Genomic DNA, 26,748 nt, shown 5'->3' with positions numbered 1-26,748 from the left:
TGTTCAGCCAGGCATGTCTCAGCGTGCTCTTGTGCCCGAGAGAAATGCAAATAACGTCATGGGCGCCTGCGAACGCCTTCAAACTTCGCAGGCTTTCTAAAAAGATGGTGTATTGGAAGCTAGAATATTGTGTTGCGTGGAAGCACTCGTGCATTGGGAAAGTAATAAGTTCGCGAAATACCACGAACCGAAAAATTCAGACAATGAGGAACTCAAGCGCCCGAGCCCAGCTATAAATTTTAGGAAGAACGAACAATACTTTACTGCGCGTTAGCTACGTGTTTATCACCTGATAAAGTTGCGCAGAGGCTACACAAAATATAGTGCAAAGGACAAATTACTGAGTGCCAATTACTGAGCGTTAATCAAGTTTTGAACCTTTAGCACGGTTTGTGAAATATTGCCTCGCCGGTTACTACAGTTGGATACAATTCAAGAACGCAACGGCTTTTGCCCCGTCAAAGCAGCCCCTTCCAGCCACTGGCGTCGGCCGATTCTCATGACCCTGCTAGTGTGACAATGCAGGGAGCGGCACCACGATGGAGAGAGAGGTCTACCCTGTACCATAGAGGGAAGGGATTATCCCCTGTCATCTACCACTCCCTGCTTTGTCACACTAGCAGCGTCATTAGAATAGGGTGACGCCAGTAGCTGGAAGGTGGCCCTTTGACGGGGAAAAGCGCTGCATTCTTAAGTTGTATCTAACTATACCAATCTAGCTTCACCTGGACGTACACACTCTGCCTGTGGCCTAATTCACAAGTGTACCGTATGCGAGTTTAGCCCTCTTACTTTTAACGAAAGAAATCAGTCTCATCAGTGTCAGTCCTGCTTTCATATTGTGCACTGCGTTGATGCCTTGAAGGAGTCTTCCTGGTAATGCAAGAGTTACACTTGATGTAGGCATGGTTCTGAGGGAGGCTCTGCATGGTCCACAGCGTATTCCTTTTGCAGCACACTTGGCTTCACGAGCTCTTAGCCTTTTCCGCTTTGATAAAACGTTTGGCCGTTGAAGTCACGACTTGTGTTGGCACTCTGTACCTTCAATGACTCTACCTATGTTCGAGCGCACCTACTCCTACAGCCAACTTACTGGCTGCATCAAGACCTATACAGTAGTGAGGGGCTGGCGATTCGGCCTTACCTGAGCTTCCCTTGTTTTTGTAGCACAACTGTGGCTGTAATGGCCTGCAGTTATTAGGCTCCGCAGGCACGAGTAATTTAAAGCACTTAGGGCTTTCTTGATGCATTATTTTCGCATAAGTCTTCCCAGACATCTCCGGGAACAACTTTAGAGCCCACAACTTTATTTCACACTGAAGTATATACAAAGTGCAAAAGCTTAGGAAGGAAAAGAAAGAGTAAGGTCGACAGGATGTTCGAAAGGGAAGAATTCAGAGCCGTTCGATCAGCTTCTTTTTGCGCCGCCGGATGGCTTCTACGTCCTCGGAGTCTTCAAGAAAGCCATCGTTGGGGTCAGGCTGGTAGCCATCATCTTTCTTGTCCGGCTCGTCTCTCTTGGTGTTCCGGTTGTTGAGCCGATTGCGGTGGCCTCCGCTGTCACCCTGGGAGTCCCTGTAGGCAGTCCTGCCACCTCCTTCGCCGTTGTTGCCGTCTTCAGCTCCCACGTGGCGCGTGCCCCCCCTCCTTCCGGGCCTGGCTCGCCTGTTGCTCCGACCGCCACGCTCGTCGTCGTTCTCGCTTCGAGGTCGGTTTCGCTCCAGCTCTGAGGAGGACTCGCTGTGGCTTCGGGGATAGTCCTCAGCCTGAGGAACGCGGGGCTCGAACGGCAGCTTGCGCAGCGGAGGGTAGAACGGGTTTTCGGTGGTTATCTGCGAAGGGAAAACTCATTTCTAACAGTACTTTTAGCGGTCTTAAACGGATGCAAAGCGAAGGCATTTCAGCGGACGACCATTTGTGGCAGCGCGCATCTGGATGGTTCAAGGGATGAGCTGCCACAAACCGCAGCAGTCGTAAAGTACAGGGCAAGAACTGAAACGAAGCCTATCACAGACCATGTTACCATTATACACCGTAACCGGTGCAGCCTACGACTTTGCGGTTACTCGGTCTGACCATATTGATGCTAGGATACAGGCCAATTACCACACCGAAATGCTGGTGAAGTGGCACAAACAGTTGGGAGAGTTTTTCCTGGCAGCGGGTTTCACTGTGTCGATGTTGGAATCTTGCTTAAGTCAGGAACAAACAACTCGAAAGAAACCGACATTCGAAAAAAAAAACCCCACCTGAAGACAGTTACAAGCAGGCATGCTGCCCCCCCCCCCCCCCCCCCCCCCCCTGCGTTCCGTTTTGTGATCCTAGCAAGCATGCAAAGCCTCGCCCCCAGATTAGTGATGACAGTAAGCGCCGGCTGCCAGAAGAACCACGACAGCCCCGGCGGCAAGCATTCCACTGGAGCAGTGCGCCCATTCTATTCTCCTGCCGGAAATTGCATATCGGTTTGACTGGCCGCTGCGTCGACAAGAGATTGGGGGAATAAGCTTGAAACACTAAAACAGACAGACGTTTTATGACATGTTAAGGCATGTGGTTGCATACCACAATGACGGAAAACGACTCTTGGCAGGCAGAGTAATGAACACGCGGGGCTGAGTTTGAATGCCTTCCAAATAAAAATAAAAAATCATGACAATCAGCGATACTTCCTTACTGTTTGTACAACCTATACTGATAATTGAATGCGGAATGGGCGTTACCAATGCTTTTTGATCATTGATGTGGTTTGTATGTATATTTCAGCGCCTGTAAGAATAAACGGCTGTTAACCATCGTCTCCTACGTGTTCGGTCTATGGTTCAAGCAAACCTCCTTTCTGAAAACACACTGACGAGCCCAAGTTATGGTGACGCTGGAAGATTGAAAACAAAGCATCTCACAACCCTTGAGGGAGCTGTAATGGGACTGCACCCTCATCCTACCCACTTAAGAAAAAAAAAAGAGGGGGACGGACCTCTACCTGGAGCTCAGACTTGTGAACAGTATTATTTCCGTTCGTAACATATCCGTCACACTTAGCAGACCGCCTGCTGTACAGGCGTGAGTTGAATTGGGGAAAGTTTTGCGCGACAATGTATTCCCGGGAAGCCGCGAAGCGTGGCGAGTGATGAACTGCCGTACCCTGAAGACTTGTTCTGTGTGCTTGAAGAACCTTCGACGCGTGTAGCTCCCTTCAGGTTGCTCCGGGCGGGCTGTCGATGCGTAACGATTGCCACTCGGGCGTTCGTCGGATGAGCGTCCGTCTGCGCCTCCCACCCGACCGCTGTTGTCCGAGTCACTTGGGCGCCCTTCGCCGCTAGGGAACTGCCTTTCGTTGCTCCTGCCGCGCTTCCCTGCGGAAGACGCGAATGAAGACCAGGTGACGGATTAGTCTAACTAGAGGCTGTGCACACTCGGCGTACGCCTGTCATACTCTCACGAATCATATCTGAAAAAAAAAAAGACAGGTGGCGTCCCGCATAACAGGGCTGGCTGTTCAAAATATGGGGCTATTTTGAGCATTTGCGGTGCAGGCACCGGGGCTTCCGGGGAAGCACCCGTATCTCTCACTCGACGTCCAAGGCTAGGAAGAGAACAGTGTGTACAACACGGAGGCACCAGGGCGCCAGTGGAGCGCCCCACAATGCGCCCCGGTGACTGTTTCTTCAACGCAATAAGTTACTAGCGTTTTTGGCTTCTTTACAGGCTGACTGTAGGGTGAGGCTAACATATATGGCCGCCTACTGCGCCGCTAGCGTTTCGCAGGAGAGGGAATACTCAATTATACTTTAAAGTATTACAGACGAGTTGCAAAATAATAGTGAAACAAGAGAGAGAGAGATTAGAATCCTACTTTAACAGTGTTTTGATGCATCCTTCAACTGGACATGCGTCTGAAATATGATCCATCTCACAAGCACTTAGCAGCATCGTGGAACCAACAGCTTTGTCGTCCAATCAGGGTTGCATGAGAGCGACAAATAGTCCCTCGAATATCTTAACAGTGTAGAACTATTTCCGGACAGTTCATACAGTAATTGAATAGGTAGTTCGGGCTGGCGTTTTTCAGATACAGCGATTGTTTCAATCGTTGGTTAAATAGAGACAGCCCACATGGGCACAGCTCTGCGGAGGACTGCTGCGAAGTGGTGCGCACGACTGGCAAACATGGCGTCCTCCGAGTCGGTCGTGTCGCCTGCGCGCACTCTCGAAAGTGCTATGTTACCTCAAGCAAGCGAAGCAGTTATCTTTGGAAGGCCTTGACTCGCTTCGCACCGCATCACTTCCAATCGAAAAAAAAAGCTTGAGAGACACCAAGCGCCACTTTCTGTGAGGATAGAACAGCTGACTACTGGTATTCTTTCCTCCCAAAGGATGGAGCCACCAGTCGGGGAATACGGGAATGGAAGAACACATTTATTGGTCGCGGGCCATCCTGATTGGCTGAAGTCGCCGTGGTATCTCACCCTGCTGCAAACTACTTATGAGATCAACAATAACCACCCCTGTTGCCTGGCCTTGCTGCACACCGGACTTGCTGAATGAAACGCCATAAAATCCAATTAAAGCACGACCGATCACGCGCGACATTTGGAAAGAAGCAGCAATCAGACGTATGCTGTGGGAAATGTTATATCTGTTGCACATCTTATGTTACATATTCCTGTAGCACGTTATCAGTAATGATTTGTCAAAGGTAGTGCTGCGGTGCTAGAATGTTGTCCTGCGATGTGTGCTCACTTTGGACATAGACTAGACTGCGGAATTCATATTCAAAGTGACTATAATATATATACACATCTCGGAGCACTGCTTTAGGCAAATATCACCGCCTTTCGATAGACCATTCTATAAAATAGATAACGTAGCCAACGTGATTTATATCCGAATTGAGCAAACATCCCGGAACAATGCTTTATAGACAAATAGCGCCAACTTTGACAAATCATTGCTCATAACACGCGACAGAAATATTTAACATCATAAGATGTGCAACAGATATAACATCTCACTCGGAACACGTGTGACTGCTGCTTCCTTCCAAATGTCGCGTGCGATCAGTCGTGCTTTGGCCGGATTCTCTGGCGTTTCCTCCTGGAGTGGGACCAGGGGACAGGAGGGACATTCGTGCTACGGATCTTTCGATAGACCAAGTTAAAAGCGGGATGTTTTCCAAGATGCGCTCAATAATCTTACGGAAAATAAACACCGGTGCTTGCTACCTAGCTGGCTGAACTTCGCTTTCACTGAGTGGCCTCGATCGCGGGTCGAACGCCAAATCCATTGCTTCGCGGACGCATTGCTACAATCACACCGTTGCACATAGTGTCATTGAACTTCGCAGTTTGATGCGGCAGTCGGGAGTTCTTGTCATTGTTCAGAGACAACGAAGTTCGATTATCACATGCCGTTAAAATTAACGCCACGGCTAGAATGAGTCAATTTTTATCCCAGTCTGGGCAGTCTTCAATGACGAGGGCGCAAGCATACGGCGTCGACCGTCCTAGCGAGCAAATCAAGGTGCGGCGAAAGCAACAAATGATGCGCTTTCCGCGATGGTCCGCTAGAGCGGGTGGGCATTACAGGAACGACAACCGAAAGAAGGAGAGAGAGAGAGAGAAATGAGGGCGAAGAATAGAGAAATCGGTGCTTTCAGTGAGCACTCCTTTCGAAGCAGGATGCGGTAAATAGCGCACACCTCCTGGAAACAGATGCTCGGGCTACGTAGCGTGCGCTCGTTAAACAGACGATTATCGCCCCCGAACCATGCTTATCCTCCCCGAATAATGGAATATAGTCATACATCGGTTCTTGCACTTCTCCTGGTAATCGTGGAGAAGGACCTGCAGTACGTGCACGGCGTGGTAGTGGAACTCCGAGTTTTGCCCACAGTTAAGGGTTTTGGCGATCATCTCTGTACATTGTATGAAGTTCTTGTAAGCCCTGCGAGGCAAACAAGGACACAACATTAGAATGCATTACGTTGTTATTTGAGCTCTATAGTTACTGGCACGCTTGCTTTGGGTCGTTCTTCTAACGTGATGCAACTTGATGTGCTTTTTTTCTACCAAAACGCACGAGACGTTGCTCCACTTCCCTGTTTTTAAATGTTTTTTAATAATAATAATAATAATAATAATAATAATAATAATAATAATAATAATAATAATAATAATAATAATAATAATAATAATAATAATAATAATAATAATAATAATAATAATAATAATAATAATAATAATAAGGCCGGCTGTATAAGCTGTCAAAGACAGCTTGAGAGAGCCGCAGACCTCCATGCACTAGACAGTGGTACAGCGGCATCACTTAAGAAAAATGCAATACAATACTGTGCACAATACACACTGATAAAGGAAATTCCACTCTCCGAGAGTAGATAGAACACAGAATTATCGTGAGTGCTCCGTCCGGCGCCACTGTCAGCCTCGTCTTCTTCGTGGCAATATAAGATAGAAAACAATAACAAAACCAATTCACAGGCATGCACAGCTATAGTCGAGTCAGGCAACAGAAACAGTCATAATAACAATTCGCTCGTCCGGTGGACACAACATCAATACATATACAATAAAAATGGGTAAAGCAAACATGGTCACTTGGAGTAAGGAGAAAAGACTTAACTGAAAGGGAAGTAGGTAAGTAGGTAAGGGAAGGAAAGGGAAGTAGGAAGTCTAGATAATCTAGATAAATCTAGATTTATCTAGAGAATCTAGATAAATCTAGACGCGTCTTGCAAACAAACCGATAAAGCCGCGCGCCGGCAGCTTTGAAGAATGAACAAACAAAGAGTACACAGATTCGCGGCGGTATAGTTGCGGATTGTCAGTGGGAGTCAAAGCCAAAGACATGATCATTTGGACATGTAATATTTCCTGAGTTCTTTAAATGCATATATATTTCTAGCTGTACGTTTTCTTCTGTTCAGTTTATTTAATATTCTCGGCAACTGATTTTGAGGTGTCATTAATGCTACTGTTTGTGGGTCAAAAGCATTGAGAATTGAACTGAGTAGCAATATGAAATGCGTCGACAGGAAAACAGAGCGACAGAATGTAGTTTCGTAGATGCACTGAGGCAGAACGGCGCTTTTAAGGAATTATATTTAATGACAGATAATTGCGCAAGTAATTCAGCCTTGATGGCAAAAAACATGTCTCAACATATCGGTGGAACCAAACACTGGTGTAATAACAAAAGCAAGAATGCGAAAGTCGCTCACAACTACCTGGGATCATGGCGGAACAGTATTAACACTATGACCACAAGGTTTTTTTTTTTGCGAACCGTCAGCTTTGAAGCGCAGTATTTTCGCCTAAGTAACAGCAGACTTTTCTACGAAGATTCAAGTAGTGCAGGGTTGTAGGTCGTAATATTTACCACGACAGCATATCTTTATGTGAGATACATTTGATAATTAACAGAGGCAATTATAACGCTAACAACTGTAACATAATTTGGCTACAACCAGTTCCAAACGGCCCTCCACAAGTGCTGCGCCTACGTTGCAGCGAGCCACTGCTCACCATATCGCTAACACTGCAGCTGTAGTATGTGAGCATGGGGCTTAAGAATGGATGGATGGAAGATATGAGCGTCCGCTTTGAAACGGAGTGGTGACAGTTTCCATAATGCTTTTTTTTCCTTTACATTTTTCTCACGGTGTTATTGTAATAAATCGATCTATAAATTCGCCATTTTCTTTAAATACACTTTTAATCCTGCACTTCAAACCTTATGTCCCCTCTCTGCTTTTGAGGCACCAATCTTCCAATCGCTTTTTGCTAATTTCCACCGCACATTCATTTGTATGGCCCTCATTATTTCTAAACCGCAGGACCTCATGTGGATTGACTGTGCCTGCATCGACATCCGCATGGGTACCGTCACATTATAGCATAAGATGTTCAATTGTTTCTGCAGATTTACCGCACACTCAACATTAGTCATCATGTTCGCTAAATTTCCATTTGTAGCTCCGTGTTCTAAGACACCCTGATATAGCTTCAAAGAGTAGGTCACTGCTTCTTGAGTTATCATGAAACGATTCCGTCCCGATCGCCGTTTGTATATAGTTCTACAGTTTCCTTCTTTTCCACTGAATCCAGTTTACACCTTCTGTGTTTACCTGTCGCTTCAAGCTCTTTATTTCTGCGTCCTCGTGTCTGGCATACTTACTGGTTAGCTTCCTAGTACTTTTCCGCCACTGTGAGTCAACGCTTTTTCTGTACACATATTAAAGAACCTTAGTTGCCCACCGGCTATAGTCCAATTTCCTCAGGCGTTCTTCATATAATACTTTACTCTGAGCTTCGCATGCTTCGAACGATGGCCAGTCTATATCTAGTCTCGAATTTATTTCTAGTATAGAATTTATTTCTTGCCTCGAATAAATTTCTGCCCTGAGGTACAAAACGGCATTCCATAAAGTAAGCCCCGGCACCATTATTCCTTTCCGAATATCTCAGTACTTAATACCTGTGGTAACCCCATAATGGTTGTTTCATTATCGCGGCATCTCTGCGCCATTTCACCCTAACCGTAATCTGTCCTGAAAGCGCCACCTGCTGAGCTGTGCGGGCTCTGTAAATAACTGATGTGCTTTCGACGCTTAACCATTGTAATTGGATGCGGCCCATGAGTATAGTTACGAAGCCGCAACGTTCTCTATTTACGCCTGCCTACGTCTAGGCATGCAGTCGTTCCTGAGCGATGCCATCTACTTTGTTCTACTTTCCTGTCTTGTTCTTGTTTTCGTCATCGACAGTTTTACTGCACCGCTCTGACAACGTACGGCTCAGTGTGAGCAAAGCTGTCTAACTTTTAAAGTAGCCATCTTACTATCCTCAGGGCTATGCCTGCATCATTAACCGAGTAAGTGAATACCTGTGCACAAGAAATGGAAAGACGTAAAACTGGGTACAGCATGAAAATTTGCACTCTAGCCGTGACAGAAAATGATTGCCACACACACACACACACACACACACACACACACACACACACACACACACACACACACACACACACACACACACACACACACACACACACACACACACACACACACACACACACACACACACACACACACACACACACACACACACACACACACACACACACACACACACACACACACACACACACACACACACACACACACACACACACACACACACACACACACACACACACACACACACACACACACACACACACACACACACACACACACACACACACACACACACACACACACACACACACACACACACACACACACACACACACACACACACACACACACACACACACACACACACACACACACACACACACACACACACACACACACACACACACACACACACACACACACACACACACACACACACACACACACACACACACACACACACACACACACACACACACACACACACACACACACACACACACACACACACACACACACACACACACACACACACACACACACACACACACACACACACACACACACACACACACACACACACACACACACACACACACACACACACACACACACACACACACACACACACACACACACACACACACACACACACACACACACACACACACACACACACACACACACACACACACACACACACACACACACACACACACACACACACACACACACACACACACAAATACTGAGCAGAGAGAAGGGCGAGTACTGAATTTCCAACAATTTTGTTTCGGCTCTACTGCGTTTTTCGTCGGCTTTTTTCCGCATTGCAGTCAATTTTTTTAATCCACGAACACGCCCAATTCGCCACATTAGTAAAGTTTGCGCTCTAGTTTAATGTCATAGCGGAACAGATGCGGAGCTCTTAATCTCGTAGTGAGAGTCGACTTGCTTTCTCACTGCTTTCCTTATCTGTCTGCACAGACACTTTTCAATGTAAGTACCAGATTTAGCAGCAACGCGGCTGGAACAACTAAAACCTGAATCTGCAGAAATGATTTTGCACAGGAATCGATCGGAAAATGGAAGGTCTGGTGTGTGGACAAATGGCAGCATTGCTAATACGGTTGCACGTGAACACGCGATACGCTGCGAATTCCTTCTAAATCGGGTGTACGAATCGTGCTGTCCCTGCTTTTCGAAGCGAAAAGCTTCACTACGCCAGGTAGAGCAGTCTTCGTGTAGGCAACTTAATGACCTTGAACAACCTTCAGCCCAACCAAGGATAGCCGTGTATGACCATATGTGGTACAAATATGGTGTCGAACCCTTGACCCCTGAACTTGACCCATGACCTTTGGTTGGCCTTTGACCTTGGATGACCTTTGGGTTGATCTTTTAACACCTGAAGCGGTGATGTGAAGCCACGTGATGACATCCGATGGGAGTGTTTAAGATCATGTGATACCACCTCAGCCACGCGGTCGTGTGGGTATATATAGAACGGCTGTCGCGAGCATGTAGCGGAGCTGCCATGGACGAGCCTCAGACGCTTAGCAAGCGTGCTTGCTTTTTTGCTGAATTCCAGGGTTAGCCGAGTTAAGCCACTGTCAATTGTTTTTCCAGACGCGTCCGCACGCTCGGGAATAACAAGGTGGATTACTTACTCGCACTGTGGGAACTTATCCGCTGAGTGCGCTACTACTTCATTGAAGACCAAGGCACATGCCAAGAACTCCCGAGATGCCTCTTCCTCCTTGCACCCATCGGCCTGTGCTTTTACGGCGGCCATTGAAGCTGTTGACGAAGAAGACGAGGAATTTGTTTTGAAGCAATTTCTATTAAGCACCGTAGCTTGCGTTCTTCAGAAATGCTAGCAATAACGAGACTGCCTGTTTTGTCGCAATTGATTCACGGTCACAGGCAGCAGTTTCAGCGTAGATAGGTTGCTCTGCCAGTAACTGATTCGGTGCGTCGATCAGCGCATTTTATTTTTACAGCGGGAGCTGTCAAAGGCCCGTTAGCTGGCTTTCGCGTCGTCATCGTCGTCGTTGTTGTAGTAGTAGCAGTATAGTGGTAGTGGTAGTAGTTGTTTTAGTGTAACAGTAGTAGTAGTGGTAGTAATAGTGGTAGTAGTGGTGGTGGTGGTGGTGGTAGTACTAGTGGTAGTGATAGTAGTAGTCGCGGTAGTAGTAGTGGTGGTGGTGGTGGTGGTGGTAGTACTAGTAGTAGTCGCGGTAGTAGTAGTGGTGGTGGTGGTAGTACTAGTAGTAGTAGTAGTGGGAGTACGTATCCGAAGGGTGGTTACTACGGGAGCCAACCATCAGAAGGGTAACCCGTTGCAAGAAGGGGGCTCTATTCCATTTTACAGCGACAGCTGTTAAAGACACGTTAACACGTTTTGGCGGGCTAGTTGGTTAAGCATCTTGAATAAACAGCGCGAACAAAGACGAGCACAAAAGACACGAAAGCGCCGTGTCGTTCGCTTTCGTGTCTTTTGTGCTCGTCTTTGTTCGCGCTGTTTATTCAAGATGTTAAAGACACATTACTATACTTATATGCATGTCGCTCTCAAATTCTTAACTTCAATATATCCTGAAATGAAAACACCTCCACAGCTGCCGCTGAATCTCACGTTACACAGCGGTGACCGTGTCGCACGTTTAGCAATCGTCATCCACTGTTTATGGGAAATACACCTCTCTTCCACGTAGTTATAACATTACGATTGCAATGCTAGTTAACTGTCAAAGGTGTGGTCTAGGCAACGCATATGGCCAGATGGGCTGGCTAAATGAAAACACTGTAGCTCGTGGGAGCGCTGTGTAGTTCCACATAATAGGCAAAGAATTCGGAGAAACAAGTGCAAAGGCACCTGGACGACCCATAATGTCAGGGATAAAAGTAAACAGCCTGTGCGGTCGCTTAAGCACACCTTAGTTCTGTGACACCCCTTTCCTCCAGCATAGCGAGGAGACACATGCTTGGTTTCTGGTCGCAGCCCTGATAATGGTCTCAGATGGCGGAGTATTCTTGTGTCATATGCATGAATCCGTGTAAACGGCAACAGTATCGTTTCCAATGTGCTTACTGTTCACTTTCTCCTTGAAAAGAGATGGACTGATGTCAAGCTCCTTGAGACACACTTCTTGGTATCGGGCAGTGATGGCTTTCGGGAAATACTCCAAGTGCTTGATGAATTCGGGATTTTTCTGGCAACTAGTTGATTCCGTCACAGGTGTCAAGCAGTGATAGTAACGAAGGATGGTTCTGAAACACCAAAGGAAACCAGTTTGCGCATCTTAAAATGATCGGTTTGTTATTTTATGAGTGTTTTTTGCCTCTGTACGCGTTGCGAATAACCTTTCTCTGCACAGGCTCTAGCAAGTTTGGACCCGAGAAAGGTTTCCCTGTCCACATTTTTGCCAAATTGCTTCAAACCCAGGAAAATGGATTAGAGAGGGCAAATTTATTTTGACTGTTACTCTAGATGGCACGATAATGTGGTGTTGCGTAAGCGAAAAAGACTCAAGCTGGCGTGAAGATAGGCCATCAAAAAGGTCTCTCACCTGCACGATTTTTTGACAGCTCTGGACGGCTCGTTGAGCTGCCCAAGAACCTTCATGTCGTGCTCGAAGTCTTTGGTGCACGTCAGTTCCACGGCCCAGGCGGCGGCTGGGCTGCATTCCGACGCGAGCTTCACTTTGGCCATGCGGAACCGGAGGCGGCGCACTTTCAGACCTCGCCGGTTGGTCTCTGCGCCGAGAATGTCAGCGCGCGTCAGGGGCAGTGGACGTGTACAGCTGCCACACACAGCCGACGCCTGCTGTGGATAGCGCCGTGGATAGCTGCATAGCTCTGCTCGGCCTTCATAAGGCAGAGTACAGGCTGACTACACTTCAAGCCCTGTTCTTGAGGATGAACACCAGAGGACGGACCGACATAGCTGCCCATACCCATAAGCGCTGCTCATTCGCACTTCACCGCACCAGGACAGAATCCGAGTAAGAAGCATTTCGCTTCCCACGTTCAGCTGCAATGAGGAGAGTGATTGATGTTTCAGTAAGGCTGCGTGGATTTCACGATTTCGGAACATGCGCGCTCCATTTTTCTTTTTTTTTTGTTGCTCAAGTCGTGGGCTGGCATCGCAGTCAATCGCTTGGAAATGAGGTTCTGAACGAGGTTCATATAGCTTCTGCAGCGCCTGTTACTGAGTGGCGTGGCTGTCCGCTCAGCGGCCTTGTTGAAGGTCGCAGGTGGTACCACTGCACGGTTGCCGTTATTTTAAAACCTCAGCCGGCTCGATTACGCTGCTTGTCGGGCGCCATGCAAAGAGGGGGCGTCTAACAGTTTTTCCCATTACAGCGGATTATTTCTGCAAACACCACGTTTTCGAAGCGCTCAACGCGTGTATAGCGAAGATCATACCTTTTGTTATGTTGAAGCAGTCGACGCTGTAGCCTTGTATGATGCCGCGAATCTTGTGCAGCTCTTGAGATATGAATGTCCTTTCGTAGCAACTTGACTGGATCATCACACTGGCGACGCACATCTTGTACTTGCGCAAGGAGCTAGCAAGCAAACAAAAATACCGTTATTTTTATTGCAAACTCACCGCCAGACTACGCATTTGCGACGCGTGCGTGCGGATGCTGGGTTTTGTAATATCAAGCTTATTCCCTTTTAGCGCAATCAAAACGTTACCGTATGCTATTCACGAGCTAATTCGCTTAATTTTACCGCAGCATAAAAGAACAGAGGGCAAAACTCAAGTCAAGAGCGCCCGAACTGCGTGCTCCGGATTGCACACGCGACATCCGGCGATGACGCCTGGTTCGAGACATGCTGGATGTCAGCACTATCCGCAGCGTGCAGCTGCGCCGTTCCAGACAAGCTTCATACAAAAAGGTTAACCGGCAGCAGGGAAAACTGCCCCTTTAAAGCCGGCACCGGGGTCGTCTGTTTCGCAATTTTCCAAGGTCTATGCGGATTCTAAAGCGTTTGTCTGTTGCTTGGCTCATGCCAAGCAGCAAGTGAACGTGATGGCGAGTGAACAAATGGTGTGGCCCATGAAAGCATTTGCCAATCGACAGCGGGCAACAGTGGGCAACGAACTATGGGGTGTATATGCTAGCATGCGGGCTTTGTAGCGTAGTTCTGCTGGGAGCCGCCTCCATTTCTACTTTCCTTTTGGCGAGTCTTTTAGAAATCATGGAGGCAAAAGAAAATAAAACAATAGAACTCAGGATGACTTTTTTTGTTATTCGGTTCATCTAGACTTTTTCTGGTGCTCGAGAAAATGCAGTCGAGAAGTGTCACTAGGAAGACCCCGTGTACGTGGCGCTCTGAACTAAGGAGAAAAAGAACAAAAAGGCAAGCAGAGCGAGGGACTCACTAGCAAACATAGTCGTGGCTGCCGTGATGATGTGGGAGGTTCATTCTCAAGATGCGGTCACACTCGGATTGGCCCCTCCGGAAGCTGTCCACCTCACACTCTGCCTTGGGTGGTGACTGGTCTTCTGGAGAGAGAGAGAGGTGGACGAAGAAAAGTGCTTCAGGCTTGGAGATCTCGCTTCTGCTAGCGCAGGACTCTGTTAGCGCGCAGACAATTTCCAGGTCGCTTCCTTTGGAGACTCTTCGCCAGTTTTGTTGCCTTTGGCGCCACATTATTGAGCACGGTACGATTTACAATGCGATGCTCATGTGAATTGAAATTCGTGAACAGAAATGTAAATAAGGGTAGCCACTTGGGCTTGTCGGTTCATTTCAAGGGTAGAAAACGTGCGCAAAAAAAAAAAGGCAGGGACACAGCGCTGTGTGGTGCCATCTCTCTGTGTCCCTGTCTTTTTTTTCTGCGCTACATTTTCTACCCTAGAAATGTATTTGCAACACAAAAGGTCTGAAGTAAACTTAGATTATCCAGAATAAATTTCCCTCATGTTCAACCGCCGTGGTCAAGCGCAGACGAGCCGACACCCATCGGAGTGAACGTACACCCGCAGGCTTTGCGGACTAGGCCCAGCTTTTTTTTCTCTTCTTTGTGCGAGTTTTTTGGTAGTAACACGAGTGCATTATGGCGTGCCAAATGTTAGAGGGGAACCAAGGGTACACCTCAGCCATCAGGCACGTGCCATGGAGGTTAACCATGGCCCTCGAGAGCGGAATGCTTTGCTGGGAACCTCATCGAGTAATGCTCGGCCGCAATTAAGCTGCGTTGAAACTCCCGTATGGACAGAAGCGTCATAGAGCACATCCTGGCCGGCAGGAGACGTTGCTTGAGTAGAACGCGTGGCGGTTTAGCGAAGCCGCGTGCCATCGTTCGACGCGCGAGAGTCTGCGCCATTAGAGAGCGCCTGCGTAGCTAAGATACAGGGGCGAAATATACGGCGTGTAACTTGAACGGGGCTTTCGTCCCGCAGAATCTTGGTCACGTTTAGGCGCGACACAAGCGGCTGTAACCGCGGGCAAAGAGCCCAACAATCGCGGTGCTATGTGCGCGGGGCAGGCCCCCTACTGCGGAGCACTGTGGCGCACCGCTAGCCAGCGCCCCGGGGGCCCCCGGCTGTGCGGCGTGCAGGCAACACTTACGGTCCTCGTAGCTGAAGCCCGAGTGGCCGCTGCTCTCTTGCGCCGGCTTGGGATCAAGGCGGCGGCGCTTCCCGCGGTCGTCACCCCAGCCCTGGTCCTCCTCCTCATCTTCGTCGTCGTCCTCCGTGCTGCGGTAGTGCCTGCGGCCGGTCGCCAGAGCCACGAGAAGCAGCAGGACCAGCCCGGTTCGCCGGGGACCGGCCAGGCTGAAAAACATGGTGCTGGTGGAAGGAGCCCGGTCGTCAGAAGGTGCGATTCCACGGACGGCTGCGCGAGCTCAGTCTCGCGTGCTCGTGCGCAGGTGCTCCGGCGAAGGGCGCGCCTCGTGATGATGATGACTGCAGTGCGCAAAGCATGCGGTGACGTGGCGCTTTTGAGCGGCGCTTCTAGATACGGCCTGTAGTTATTCTAGACTCTCCGAGGAGAAAGAAGAGGAGGTTGCCTTGCAAGGCTATGTAGTTGTAGTGTAGTTGTAGCGCCGCCTATTTCAAGACACATATTGTTGAGCGCGATAAAAGAACAGCGATTCTAGGGCACACTTACAATAAACAAAACAGGGAAGCACGACGATACTTACAGAGAGATACGGGAAAGGGCAGGCATAGCTCAAGCGAGGAGCCCCCCGCTTTGCCCGCCTCCAAAAACCCAGTGGCTTCGAGCTGCTTGCAGTGCTGAAGCATTCGGGTTTCTAAGCCAGCCCTAGAAACCCTAGTCAACCATAGCCAGCACGTCTCCGTTTCCGATGTAACATTTCCTACCGACAAACAGATGTTCTACCAACGTGCCACCGTGGCGCCTCACCGGACGTTTGTATTGTGCGACGAAAAGAGTGTGACGGGAATAGCATCGATTTCGGGCAAGTAGCCAGCAGTGGAATTTTAAACACGCTGTCGCACAGCTGTGTAAAATGAAGCCTCAAAATTAGTTACGCAGACGAAGAATACGACTCTGACGATTATGTCATTGCAATGACGGGAATAGCAGAAAACAAGGGCTCATGGATTCGAGCCGTTAGCGACGACGAGCAAGCGAGGACGGTGGATGTACCGGTCTGGTATGTCGGGACCAGCCACACCTTGAGCTTTTCTCTCACGTGATTAAACTACAATGACGACAACAGTTAAATTCACGGAACGCCGGGGGCTATGTGCACCATTTTACACGTGGAGTTGAGACAGAGAGGCCACCATTACGTCTCTACCAAATCGTCATTGGATCTTTCGTCGCTTTGTATTGTCCGACGTGGTTGAAGATCATCCAGCGTTTGTCGCCTCACACCGCACGAAACACAAGAAAACTGCAGCTCCTTGCCAGAGGGAACCAGTAATCATTCGCTGCAGCGTCTAGAGAGGACTAAACGATACACGGGACTAAGCGAACGAGAATGCGAACGCACACAGCTCAACGCTTCGTTGTATTAAGCATTGCAGTAAGATAAGCACTGTGCTTTCTCACGGTAATAGTGCATAATGCCAGATAGGAGTAACGAACCTCGCATCCTGGCAGCATTTTTATCCTTTCAGCTCAGCAGTCTTACTATGCGGCATTTATAATACTGGGGCAAGGACATGAAATTTTCCGTACTGTTGCGGACCGAGGTCTAACCGCCGCCAGTGACAAATGGCAGCAATAAATCTGCACTTTTTTTACTGCTATACGCGTTATACTCGTCCAAGTACACTTTTGTTTCTTAGCGCTGTCTAAGTAAAATAACAGGGCCAACTTCCTTTCCCCTCCTCATCTGAAACGCGCACCTGGTCCTCTCTGCTTTGTGATTGCTTCAGAAGACCAATAGGGCAGCGTAAGACTTTCGGAGTTTTCTTTCGAGCGCCATTCCAAGCATTCTCAACACAGCTCCACTAGGTGCGTAATACAAGCGGATAAAAAAAAAACTGGCGGGGACTCTTTTAAGCTCCGCCTTAAAGGCATGACGGGGTAGCGTTAATGAGTTAATGCCCATATATGCAGAATTCGCCATTCTCTACATTACATTCACAGATCGCCGGGGTCATCATACCACTTACTGGCGCAATGGCGCAGCGGTTAAGCGATGCGCCACTGCCCCGGGAAGTGGCTGTTTAAGCACAGCCGCCGGTGGAGCTTGTGAGACCCAGGTTGCTCTTTCTCTCGCGACCAATCATTAATTTCACTGCCATAATACGGTGGGCAGGTCGCCACCGGCCACGGTGGGCAAATTGGGATGACGTCACAGGGTCACGTGACCTATTTGGCAGACGCCACATTCTATCTGCGTGCTGCGGCTGGTGCAGCTGCAAGGCTTCAAACGGTCGCCAACGCCGACACCGTACAATTTTTTTTCGACATGGGCGTACTAACGCTCTCGCGTTAAAAGCTCCGAACTCCGGAAGACGTCACAAGCCAAATACGTTCAGTTTAGCCGAGATGGCTTCCCAGCACGCTTTCACAGACTTCGGGGCTTTTCATCTCTCAACCGGTGCCTCGATTCAAGATGCCGCTTGTAGGGTCATGGACGTGGCAGTATTTTGTCAGATTGTTCCGCCGCACTGAAAGCTTCATTTCCAAAATGTACCGAGGGAAAGAGGAGAGATACACAGAAAGCTATAACCGTCGACCACGGGCGTGTAGCGATTTCAATCGTTCGTGCGGGAGCAGGGTGGGATGTTGTGACGTGGAATCTGCAGCTGGCAGGGGAGGCGCAAGTTGCGGCGGTTGGTTCCAAATGCAAGAAAAAAATGTCTTTTTTTCGCAAAAACTTCTCGTGTTTTTCCTTTTTAGTAGTTAAACTTTTGTCTGCATCCTGAAGTTTGGTTCAGTATCCCTTTAACGTCCCGAAACGGCACATGGGCTATGACGGACGCCGTAGGGGAGGACTGAGGATTAAACTGCACCACCTGGGGTTCTTTAACGTGAGCTGACGTCGCACAGCACACGGGCTTTTTTTTTGCATTTCGTCTCCATCGAAATACGGCAGCCGCAGCCGGAATCGCAATCGCGTCCTTGGGATCAGCAGCCGAACGCCAAAGCCATTGAACAACTGCGTCGGGTGAGATAAGAGTTGCTTCGGCAATTAGTTTTTCTTAATTGCAGTAAGAACGCCACCTTCTTTCCAGTATCTGTCACACCGAAAAAAAAATGTGTTTATTCGCGCGTAAGAATAGCATCGTTAGAGGCAGGGCCATTAAGCCACGTTTCTGAAGCTGCAGAGAGGTCGAGAAGCCAGGAGAGTGGAACACCTTTTGCAGAAACGCTTCTCCTAATAGTCACTTTCTGTTGTTAGTCACAGTAACGCTGAGCTTATCACCTTAACATGCGATCAAGGTGACCAAAAGAACTCTTCGCCTATCGCTGATGCATCAGCGCCTTGAGAAACGCATCGGAGGCAACGTAAAGCCGCCAGAATGAAGACTCGAGAGGCAACCGCCTTTTTTTTTGTTGCATTAATTTTCGGCAGACAACCTAGATGTCGGTAGCGCCTCCGATTTTGTACAAAAACGGCAGTAATTTATCGAGCCAACTTTTCATATCTTCTGCCGAAAAAAAATTTTTTTTTCTCAAAATTTCGCGAAAACTGCACAAGATTTATTTTAGGCCCAATCTCTCAGCAAAAATTCTCCGAAAGAGAGAAAAAAAAGGCCTCGAATATAACATCACTGACTTCAGTTTGCGAGATAGTAACAAAAAAGTATGTTTCGGTAAGTGCGTGGTCAAAGCTGGCACTGAGTCTCTCTGACTGTCCCACAGCAGTGGCTCAGTGGTTTCGGCCGCTGAATCGAATACCGGTTGCGGTGGCCGCATTTAGATTGCGGAGAAACGCAAAAACGCTCGTTTGCTGTGCGATGTCAGCGCATGCTATAGAACCCCTAGTGGTCGAAATTAATTTGTAGGCCTCCACTGCGTCATCTCTCGCAGCTCAGGTGTACCGTTGGGATGCGAAGCTGTGCCTCGGTCAAGGATGCTGCTGTTGGGGTCTTGGGCGTAGCAATAGCGTAGCCAGGCTGGCCACGTATTGTAACGTCAAACATCGTACACCATATCTTTGAATGCAAGAAGGACGTTGGAGCAGTACCTTCGTCATGTTATTTCAAGAGACATGCGATACGGTGTCGGCGTTGTCGGCGCCGGCGTTGTCACGAGCATGACTCTGGCAGCTGGTGCCCAGAGATACACAGGTAGGCCACATAGGTCACGTGATCTCGCGGCGTCACCACAACCTGCTCACTGGATCACTGGATAGTGAGCAAGCTGCTCACCATGGCAGGCGGTAGTTAAATGAATGACTGGGCGCCCTGGAAGAGCAACCTGGGTCGCACAAGGCCCACCGGTGGCAGCACCTGCCATCGCAGGGCAGGGGCGCATCGCGTAACTGCTGCACCGCTGCGCCAGGACTGGGATACGGACTGCCAGGGATCTATGAATGTTGGGAATGACCTTCTGCATATATGGGAATTAACCCAGTACGCTATCGCGTCACACCCTTAAGGCAGGACTTAAATGTTTCCTCCAATTTTTTTTTTTGCAAGCATATGCCTTCGGTTTCGTATCATAATTGAAATGTGGATAGGACGCAGTTTTTCAGGAAGGTTACTGTCTTGAACAAAAGACGACAAAACGCTCAAAACTTGGCGCCGTCGAGAAAGACAGAGTAAATGACCCACCAAAGTCACCGGGGTCGGGGCTGGGCACTGCAGTGCGGCTTGTATAGCATCCGCGGTACATTAAGTTGGTGAAGGCGAGGAGAGTTTGGCCTTCCGACGCCAATGGGCGCGACGGCAAAGCTGAAAACCGTGTAAGGCGGCAAGTTTAGCTCAAATGAAAAGAGATTAGCGCACATTTGTATTCAGCTAAATTTTACAGTTAATTCGTATTTCACTGAAGTCCACATAAAAGCGCAGTTGATGTGTACAGAAACGATAATCGTAGATATTAGAGACATGTTGAATTTTCAAAATTAACATCCACTCTTTATGGTGCTTTTATGTGGGCTTCACCGCAGTAAGCATCTTTGCGCGGTGGTGCACCCTTGTCAGGCATAAAGGCCCCGGAACGTCATGTCGCTTTTCCAAGCTAAATGCTATACCTAGCGTTCAGGAACATTGCGAAGAGCGTTTTTGAAAGATTAATGGGACCAGAATTATGGCATCACTTTATCGTTTAGTAGATGAGAAGGACTGCCCGCTTTCACATTTTGGAGGAATTAGTTTTTTTTTTTTAATTTGTCGGCCGACCTTGTTCTTCTCGTCGTATGATTGGAATAAATCAGATACGAAAGGGTCCAAGGCATTTGTGGCAGTGACGGTTCCATTTCTACGCGCGGAAGCAGGCAAAGAAAAAACCGCAGAGTGCTTGTAAATCTAAATGTCAATGTCTGTAATTGCTGGTCGGCCGACAAGGGTACTGTATTCGCCTACTATAGTTACTTTAATCACAAGTCCGGGGTCTCGCTTGTATTTCGCCTTATCAGTCCCGTACTTTTCGGCACCTAAGCCACACGCCGTAAAAAAATAGAAACGCGGAACACTTACGGTTTTATTAGGAAACACTTTCTCGCTGTATGCTGACCCGGCAAGTCTTAGTAAAGAACCAGGCATGAAGGAGTCGCGATCATTGAGCTTTATTGTGATGTGCTTAAGTGAGCAGTTGACGAAATCATGATTATCACTGTGGACAGCAACACCGGAGCAAACGGTTTGAAAGACGACGGCGCTCTGCTGCAGTAGCTTATTCCCAAACGGCTCAACTTCTGCTTGAAAAAATCCATTACTTCAGTCGTGGCCTTGTAGCAGTGAAATATCATTGCCGTGTCCATCAGGCATTTTCGGTAGTCGCGAACATGCCTGGAGAGAAATGTAGAAGATTCGCTCGCACGTGAAGTCGTTGCAACATGTGATGAATTTTCATCGCTTTAAATGTGACGTATTAGAGAAAAACAGTTACCTTAATAAAGGTGAACAACGGCAAGTATAGGGAAACGTGGCACAGAAGTGCAATGAATGTTGTTATTCATATCTGCTTTTCGCTTTCGTTCTTAACTGGGAACCGAAAACGCCACATGAGAGAAAGTTTTAATTTTTTTTATCAATTTCAACGCTTTTCATTCTTCATAGCTAGCTGGTCAGTTATTGCTTGAATTTTATTTTGCTTGCTCACATATAAGTGTAGGTATTACCAATGCAACAGGTCCAAATAACTTCAGCATAAATGCACCAGGTTGCTAGCGTTTGCTTTATATTAGAAATTTCATGTGGAATGCAGTAAAGAAGCAGCTCGCTATGAATTATGCAATCACGTCACTTAATTGGACCTTCTTGTGTTCATGAATTGAATAACCGCAGTGGTAGGCATTCCGTGAGATCGGAGCTTTGAAAATAGCTGGGGTAAAATGTCTGGCATGGTTCTTTAATGAGATCCGCAATGTGATTGCAGTGCCTGAGCGTATCGCAAGCGCTACAAAAAGATAACAACTCTTCGACTTACAGACAAATCATTGCCTTGGCCCTTATAACAAAAGAGCTTCGAATAGATGCCAGCCGAAAGACGTTTTCCTTGAGGAGCACAGCGTCATCTTCAAAGACTCGGTCACATTTCTCGATAGCTTTCAAAAATCCTCTCTCACGGCAAGATTGGTCTGAAAGCGTTTGTAAAATTATTTCACCACTTGGGCGACAAGCTGTTAAATGCAGAGAATGAACACGATGGGTAGCAACTGCCGCTCAATGGTTCTGCTTCAAAAAGCTTATATTGAAAAAAAAAACATTGCGTTACGGTTTACCGGTACTTCACAAGTTATCTACAACAAGTAAGAATATCCTGGAAGCCGCGCGGAAAAACTGCTTGCGAATTTGTCTTGGCCTTCAAAAGGGATCTTATGCCTCGGGAACAGTAGCGGAAACAAGATGTCTCCCTCTAGATGTCATGACCCTCCAGGAAACTATGTGTACCTGTCCCCGGAATGTACTTCAAGGGAAGAAGCATTTCCTACACCGTGTCCACATAACCCGCAGTTATGCTGGTTTCGGCCAAGATGTGCAACTCCTACAGCTGCCGACTTATACTTAGACACTGAAATTGCTGACTCCGTCCTTTCCTCTCTGGGCACTCTCGTCTCTAAAGGTCAAACAATTTATACCAGGTGTGCATGCAAAGAGCCGCATGCCACAGGCTGCGCTACTGCAAGCTGCTCTGACCTACTCAGCCGAGGAATATTCTCAGGACACCCACACCTTCATCGATGGCTCGACATCTCAGCAGACCTCCTTCTGTGGCCTTTACGTGCCCTCAAGCCAAATGCTTTCTTATGGCCTGCAGTGGAAGACATCCACTACGACGGCAGAGCTTCACGGCGTTAAAGAAGCTGTCCTATATCCTGCGCCGAATCCCTGGCCGATGGGTGGTTTTTACGGACTCCAAAGCAGTGCTACACGCGCTGGCCATCCTGTTGAGCTAGCTTCTCTAAAAATTGTATTCCTTCAATCACTTGGCTACTGCCGCAGGCCAAAATATAACATTTAAGTGGATACCAGCTCTTTGTGACATTCTAGCCAACAAAAAAGCCGATGAAGCGCCCCTGCAAAGGTCTACATCATCAGAACTAGAAGGGGATTTTCTTCACAAAATCAGATGCGTACCATATGGCTAAAAGATATGCCTATGAAGTAAAGAATTAATCGGCTCATGAGCTCGCCGTCACACCATTATTCATTTCTCCACTCAATCGACCCCCATCTGAAATCTTTCGGAACCGCACAGGACAAGTGAACAGTCAGCTCTGCGACAACTGAGGCTCATTAAAAACAGTGCAAAATATTCTTTTTGGATGCCTAGCGTATGCCGATGAGCGTGCATGCTACGAACACTGTATGGAGTCGCTCACCCAAGTGCCTCTAACAGCGGACTGTGTGCTAGATCCCTTAGGCTGATTTACGCAGCACAGACTTGCTGTCAACTTCTTATTTGTCTATTTAAGCGACGCTGGTCTACTCGACATACTCTAATTTCTCTGTATCACCATTATGCACTCTTGGGGTATTGAACTCTGTCAGCCCCTTTGTATAGGACATTGTGCTTCAACATTTAATAACTTGTAGCGTTACCCGCTGATGCACCTCAGCCAAAATTTAGTGCCAATTCATTTTTATTCTTTTCATTATTTGCTCTCCTTTTTCTTTTTTACTTCCTTATAATTTTAAGCGCCTTTCCCCTTCCATCTTCCATCTTAGTAGCATGTCCGCGAACTTTTCAGGGTCTCTCTCTTTCTCTGATATGGATTATATTTAGAAGAAGCCTAAGTTGTTGTACCGGACGTTAGAAGCAAAGTAGTTCCAGATGCATTCAACATATACGACTCTTATTCTTTGCAATAAGCTTCGCATTCATAGCGTAGAAAGAAACCTTGTGACGTTCAGCCTAGTAATTGCTTCTTGCAGAGGCATGAAAATGCTGTGCATCACTTACGCCTGAATCGCCTGTTGCCTCTTCCAGCCGAGTCTCCTTCATCAGGGGATTCGCAGACTATTCCGTAGTCCCGCGTTAACAGCGTGGTCAATGTTTGCAGTCGACTCAAGGCGTGGCTCTTAAAATCACAGTTCGTTTCGCGGGAAGAGGTCTCGAGGCACTCCCTATATTTCTCCCGTATTCTGTGGAAGAGTAATAATACTGTAATAATGCAGTGATACAACATCTTTATATATGAACACCGTGTTCTGCCTACAAGCTTTATACGGCCGCAGCGGGGGCTCAGTGGTTATGGTGCTGGGCTGCTAGCACCAAAGACGCGGGTTCGGTCCCGGCCGCGGCGGTCGCATTTGGATGGAGGCGAAATGCTAGAGGTCCGTGCACTGTGCGACGTCAGTTCACGTTAAAGAACCCCAGGCGGTCGAAATCATCTAGAACCCTCCACTACGACGTCCCTCATAGCCTGAGTCACGCAGGAGTATTCCCCATAAAACCAAAACCAAACAAGAAGCTTTATACACTGTTCTGTAAAGGTGGACTTTTTTTAAATAGCAGGTAGTGAGATGCCTCAGCGACAGGCGTTTAATGGGAACGTGTACAACCATGATCACACCCTAACTACAGGCGGCCACATTGTGAATCAACTGCTGCTTTACTTCTTACGGCTCCTTTGGCTATTGTCGACAACTAACAATCCAGGGAGCCACGAAATGAGCATATGGCCACTCACTGGCAAATGCGCTCGTTGTCGGTGCCGATTTCCATGAGCTGGAGCATGCGCATGAAGTCCCCGGCGCAGAACTCGTACTTCTTCTGAGCCCTGTCAGAGTCGCACTCCTTCTCGCCGAGGATGCGCTGGTACGACAGCCTCGCTGCCGCTTTTCCACGCAGTAACAAGAGAAACGAGAAGAGCACGCCATCGATCAAGCTTTCCATCCGAAAATAAAAAACACCAAGAAAATGAAAAGCACCGTCCCTCACCAGCAGTTCCTTTTTCGCATCCTCTCGCAGTAGCGTTTTCTCCCTTAAAGCACTATCACTCGAATTTCAAGCTGCCTGCTCTTCCCGTTTACACGGAGTTATGGAGCTCCCAGCAAGCAGCGCTCGGAGTACATTCAGTCATCAGTCTGGCAGGCGATATCCGCGTGTGGTAAACACTAACGATCGGTCTGTCGTCTCTCGCTGATGTTACTTAGTTTAGTATAGAGACTAAGGAGTTTTGAAGGGCTTAACCTTTGTGATACCTTGGCCGGGGATGTGGGTTCATAGAGCACACAAAGAACAAAAAGTACTCCTCACTAAGGCGGTATAATAGGCATGGATAAGCAGTATGAGCACCAATAGTTTACAGCGAACGACACTTCGCCATGTGTATTTAATTTTAAGGATTCTCAATATGATTCTCCCGAGAAGCTATGACCGAAATTCTTATCGCGATTAGCCAGTGCATGAGCGTGAGCCAACCCATTAATCTGTAGGTATGAATACTGCGCGTTCAGCGTTTCGACACCACCGTGCAGGGCATAAAATTATCAATATTATAATTCCTATTCGAATTCTTATCATAAAATTGTCGTACCGTTACCATTGGTAGTGATAACTGAAACAAACAACCTCTTATAAGCATAGTTGTGTTTCTTATCGGTGCTGGAGATGTTGAAGGAATAAACCATTACGGCTAATGATTATTAATATTAACGCCATTCCTGCGAAACGCAACACACATCGGTAAAACCAAAAGTCTACACTTAAATTCTATTCTAGTCCTTTATTCTTTCTTTTGCTCTCTTTCTTTCTTCTTTCTCTCTCACTTCCTTTCTTTCTATCTACCATTCTTTGTTGTTATTTCTTCTTAACACATATTTGGCTTTGCGTAAAGTTGCGGTTAAGCACTACTAATCTTGGTAGCATTTGACTCAAACGCAGTAGGATCAGCGAAACAAAGAGTTCCGTTTTTATTTCCTACCTTACACCAATATTATATTTTTATATATGCTTTTACTCGTTTTTGTCACGTTTCTAATGTTAGGGATTTTACCGATGTGACACAGATGACACAAGATGTGACACAGAAGCACAGGGTCAACTGGCTGTATGTTTCGCGTACTTCTTATTCCCTTTTCGTTGATGGTGCGTGCAACTTGTCCGCGCGCCTTCGACACTTAATACCGTCTGTCTATCGATGGTAACTCGCCGTCGTTCGCAATCACGTGAGAGAGCTTGCGCTCTCACCGTACTACCGTCACCCTCGGGAAGCTGCGGCAATATTCGCAATGCAAAGGCACTCAGCGACTGACTTGCACTCAAGCGCTGGCCAGTCACGTTAGACCAACCGCAGTGGCCAAATGCAGGTATGTGCTGGTCAATCATAAACCACCCTAGAAGTTCTGTGAATCTGTTTGAAATATTCAATAGCCGCTATCTTGGCGCGTATTTGGCAGCGCTAGTGCCTTCTCTTTTTGTCAGGCGCATTGTCATATGCCAGTTACCTCTATCCGCGGGCAGTACTGACTGACGGTCGCATACACGCCGAAGCTTGGCTGGGGCACACTTTATTGAGAGAAAACGCACCTCTTACAATAGCAATGCACCCAAGAGCAACGTTCACACAATGCACGGCTGTGACAGCGCGGCTGACACCGGCGGTGGTACAACGTTTTTCTCTTAGCGCGTGGGTGCCGTGCAACTGCCGCTTTGCTGGCTGCACTGTTGTTAGCGGAGCACAGTTTAGCGCTCCGCCCGTTTGGAGT

General features: G+C 47.7%; 3 protein-coding genes across 3 annotated transcripts in view; all 3 read right to left on the bottom strand.

Moving 5' to 3' along the window:
* Positions 1-1,287: 1,287 nt before the first annotated feature.
* LOC144136230 (uncharacterized) lies at positions 1,288-15,886 on the bottom strand. The gene is made up of 9 exons (XM_077668392.1): positions 15,566-15,886; positions 14,373-14,496; positions 13,406-13,548; positions 12,547-12,733; positions 12,069-12,247; positions 10,645-10,774; positions 5,804-5,943; positions 3,142-3,353; positions 1,288-1,832 (listed from the first exon to the last, which is right to left on the bottom strand). The coding sequence occupies exons 1-9, from the start codon at positions 15,780-15,782 to the stop codon at positions 1,395-1,397; spliced, it is 1,770 nt and encodes a 589-aa protein (XP_077524518.1). The 5' UTR covers positions 15,783-15,886; the 3' UTR covers positions 1,288-1,394.
* A 5,301-nt stretch (positions 15,887-21,187) lies between these two features.
* On the bottom strand, positions 21,188-24,934 carry LOC144113850 (uncharacterized). Its single transcript, XM_077647195.1, has 3 exons — positions 24,729-24,934; positions 23,999-24,180; positions 21,188-21,381 (listed from the first exon to the last, which is right to left on the bottom strand). The coding sequence occupies exons 1-3, from the start codon at positions 24,932-24,934 to the stop codon at positions 21,353-21,355; spliced, it is 417 nt and encodes a 138-aa protein (XP_077503321.1). The 3' UTR covers positions 21,188-21,352.
* A 1,602-nt stretch (positions 24,935-26,536) lies between these two features.
* LOC144113754 (uncharacterized) overlaps positions 26,537-26,748 on the bottom strand; it is a 13,574-nt gene continuing 13,362 nt past the window's right edge. The window contains exon 10 of the mRNA XM_077647059.1: positions 26,537-26,748. This exon is cut by the window's right edge and continues 164 nt beyond it. Within this exon, the coding sequence (XP_077503185.1) occupies positions 26,726-26,748 (23 nt within the window). The 3' untranslated portion in view covers positions 26,537-26,725.

The sequence above is a fragment of the Amblyomma americanum genome, chromosome 1 (genome assembly GCF_052857255.1).
Source record: "Amblyomma americanum isolate KBUSLIRL-KWMA chromosome 1, ASM5285725v1, whole genome shotgun sequence".
Classification (NCBI taxonomy): domain Eukaryota; kingdom Metazoa; phylum Arthropoda; class Arachnida; order Ixodida; family Ixodidae; genus Amblyomma; species Amblyomma americanum.
This window is presented reverse-complemented; position numbering and strand designations above follow the sequence as displayed.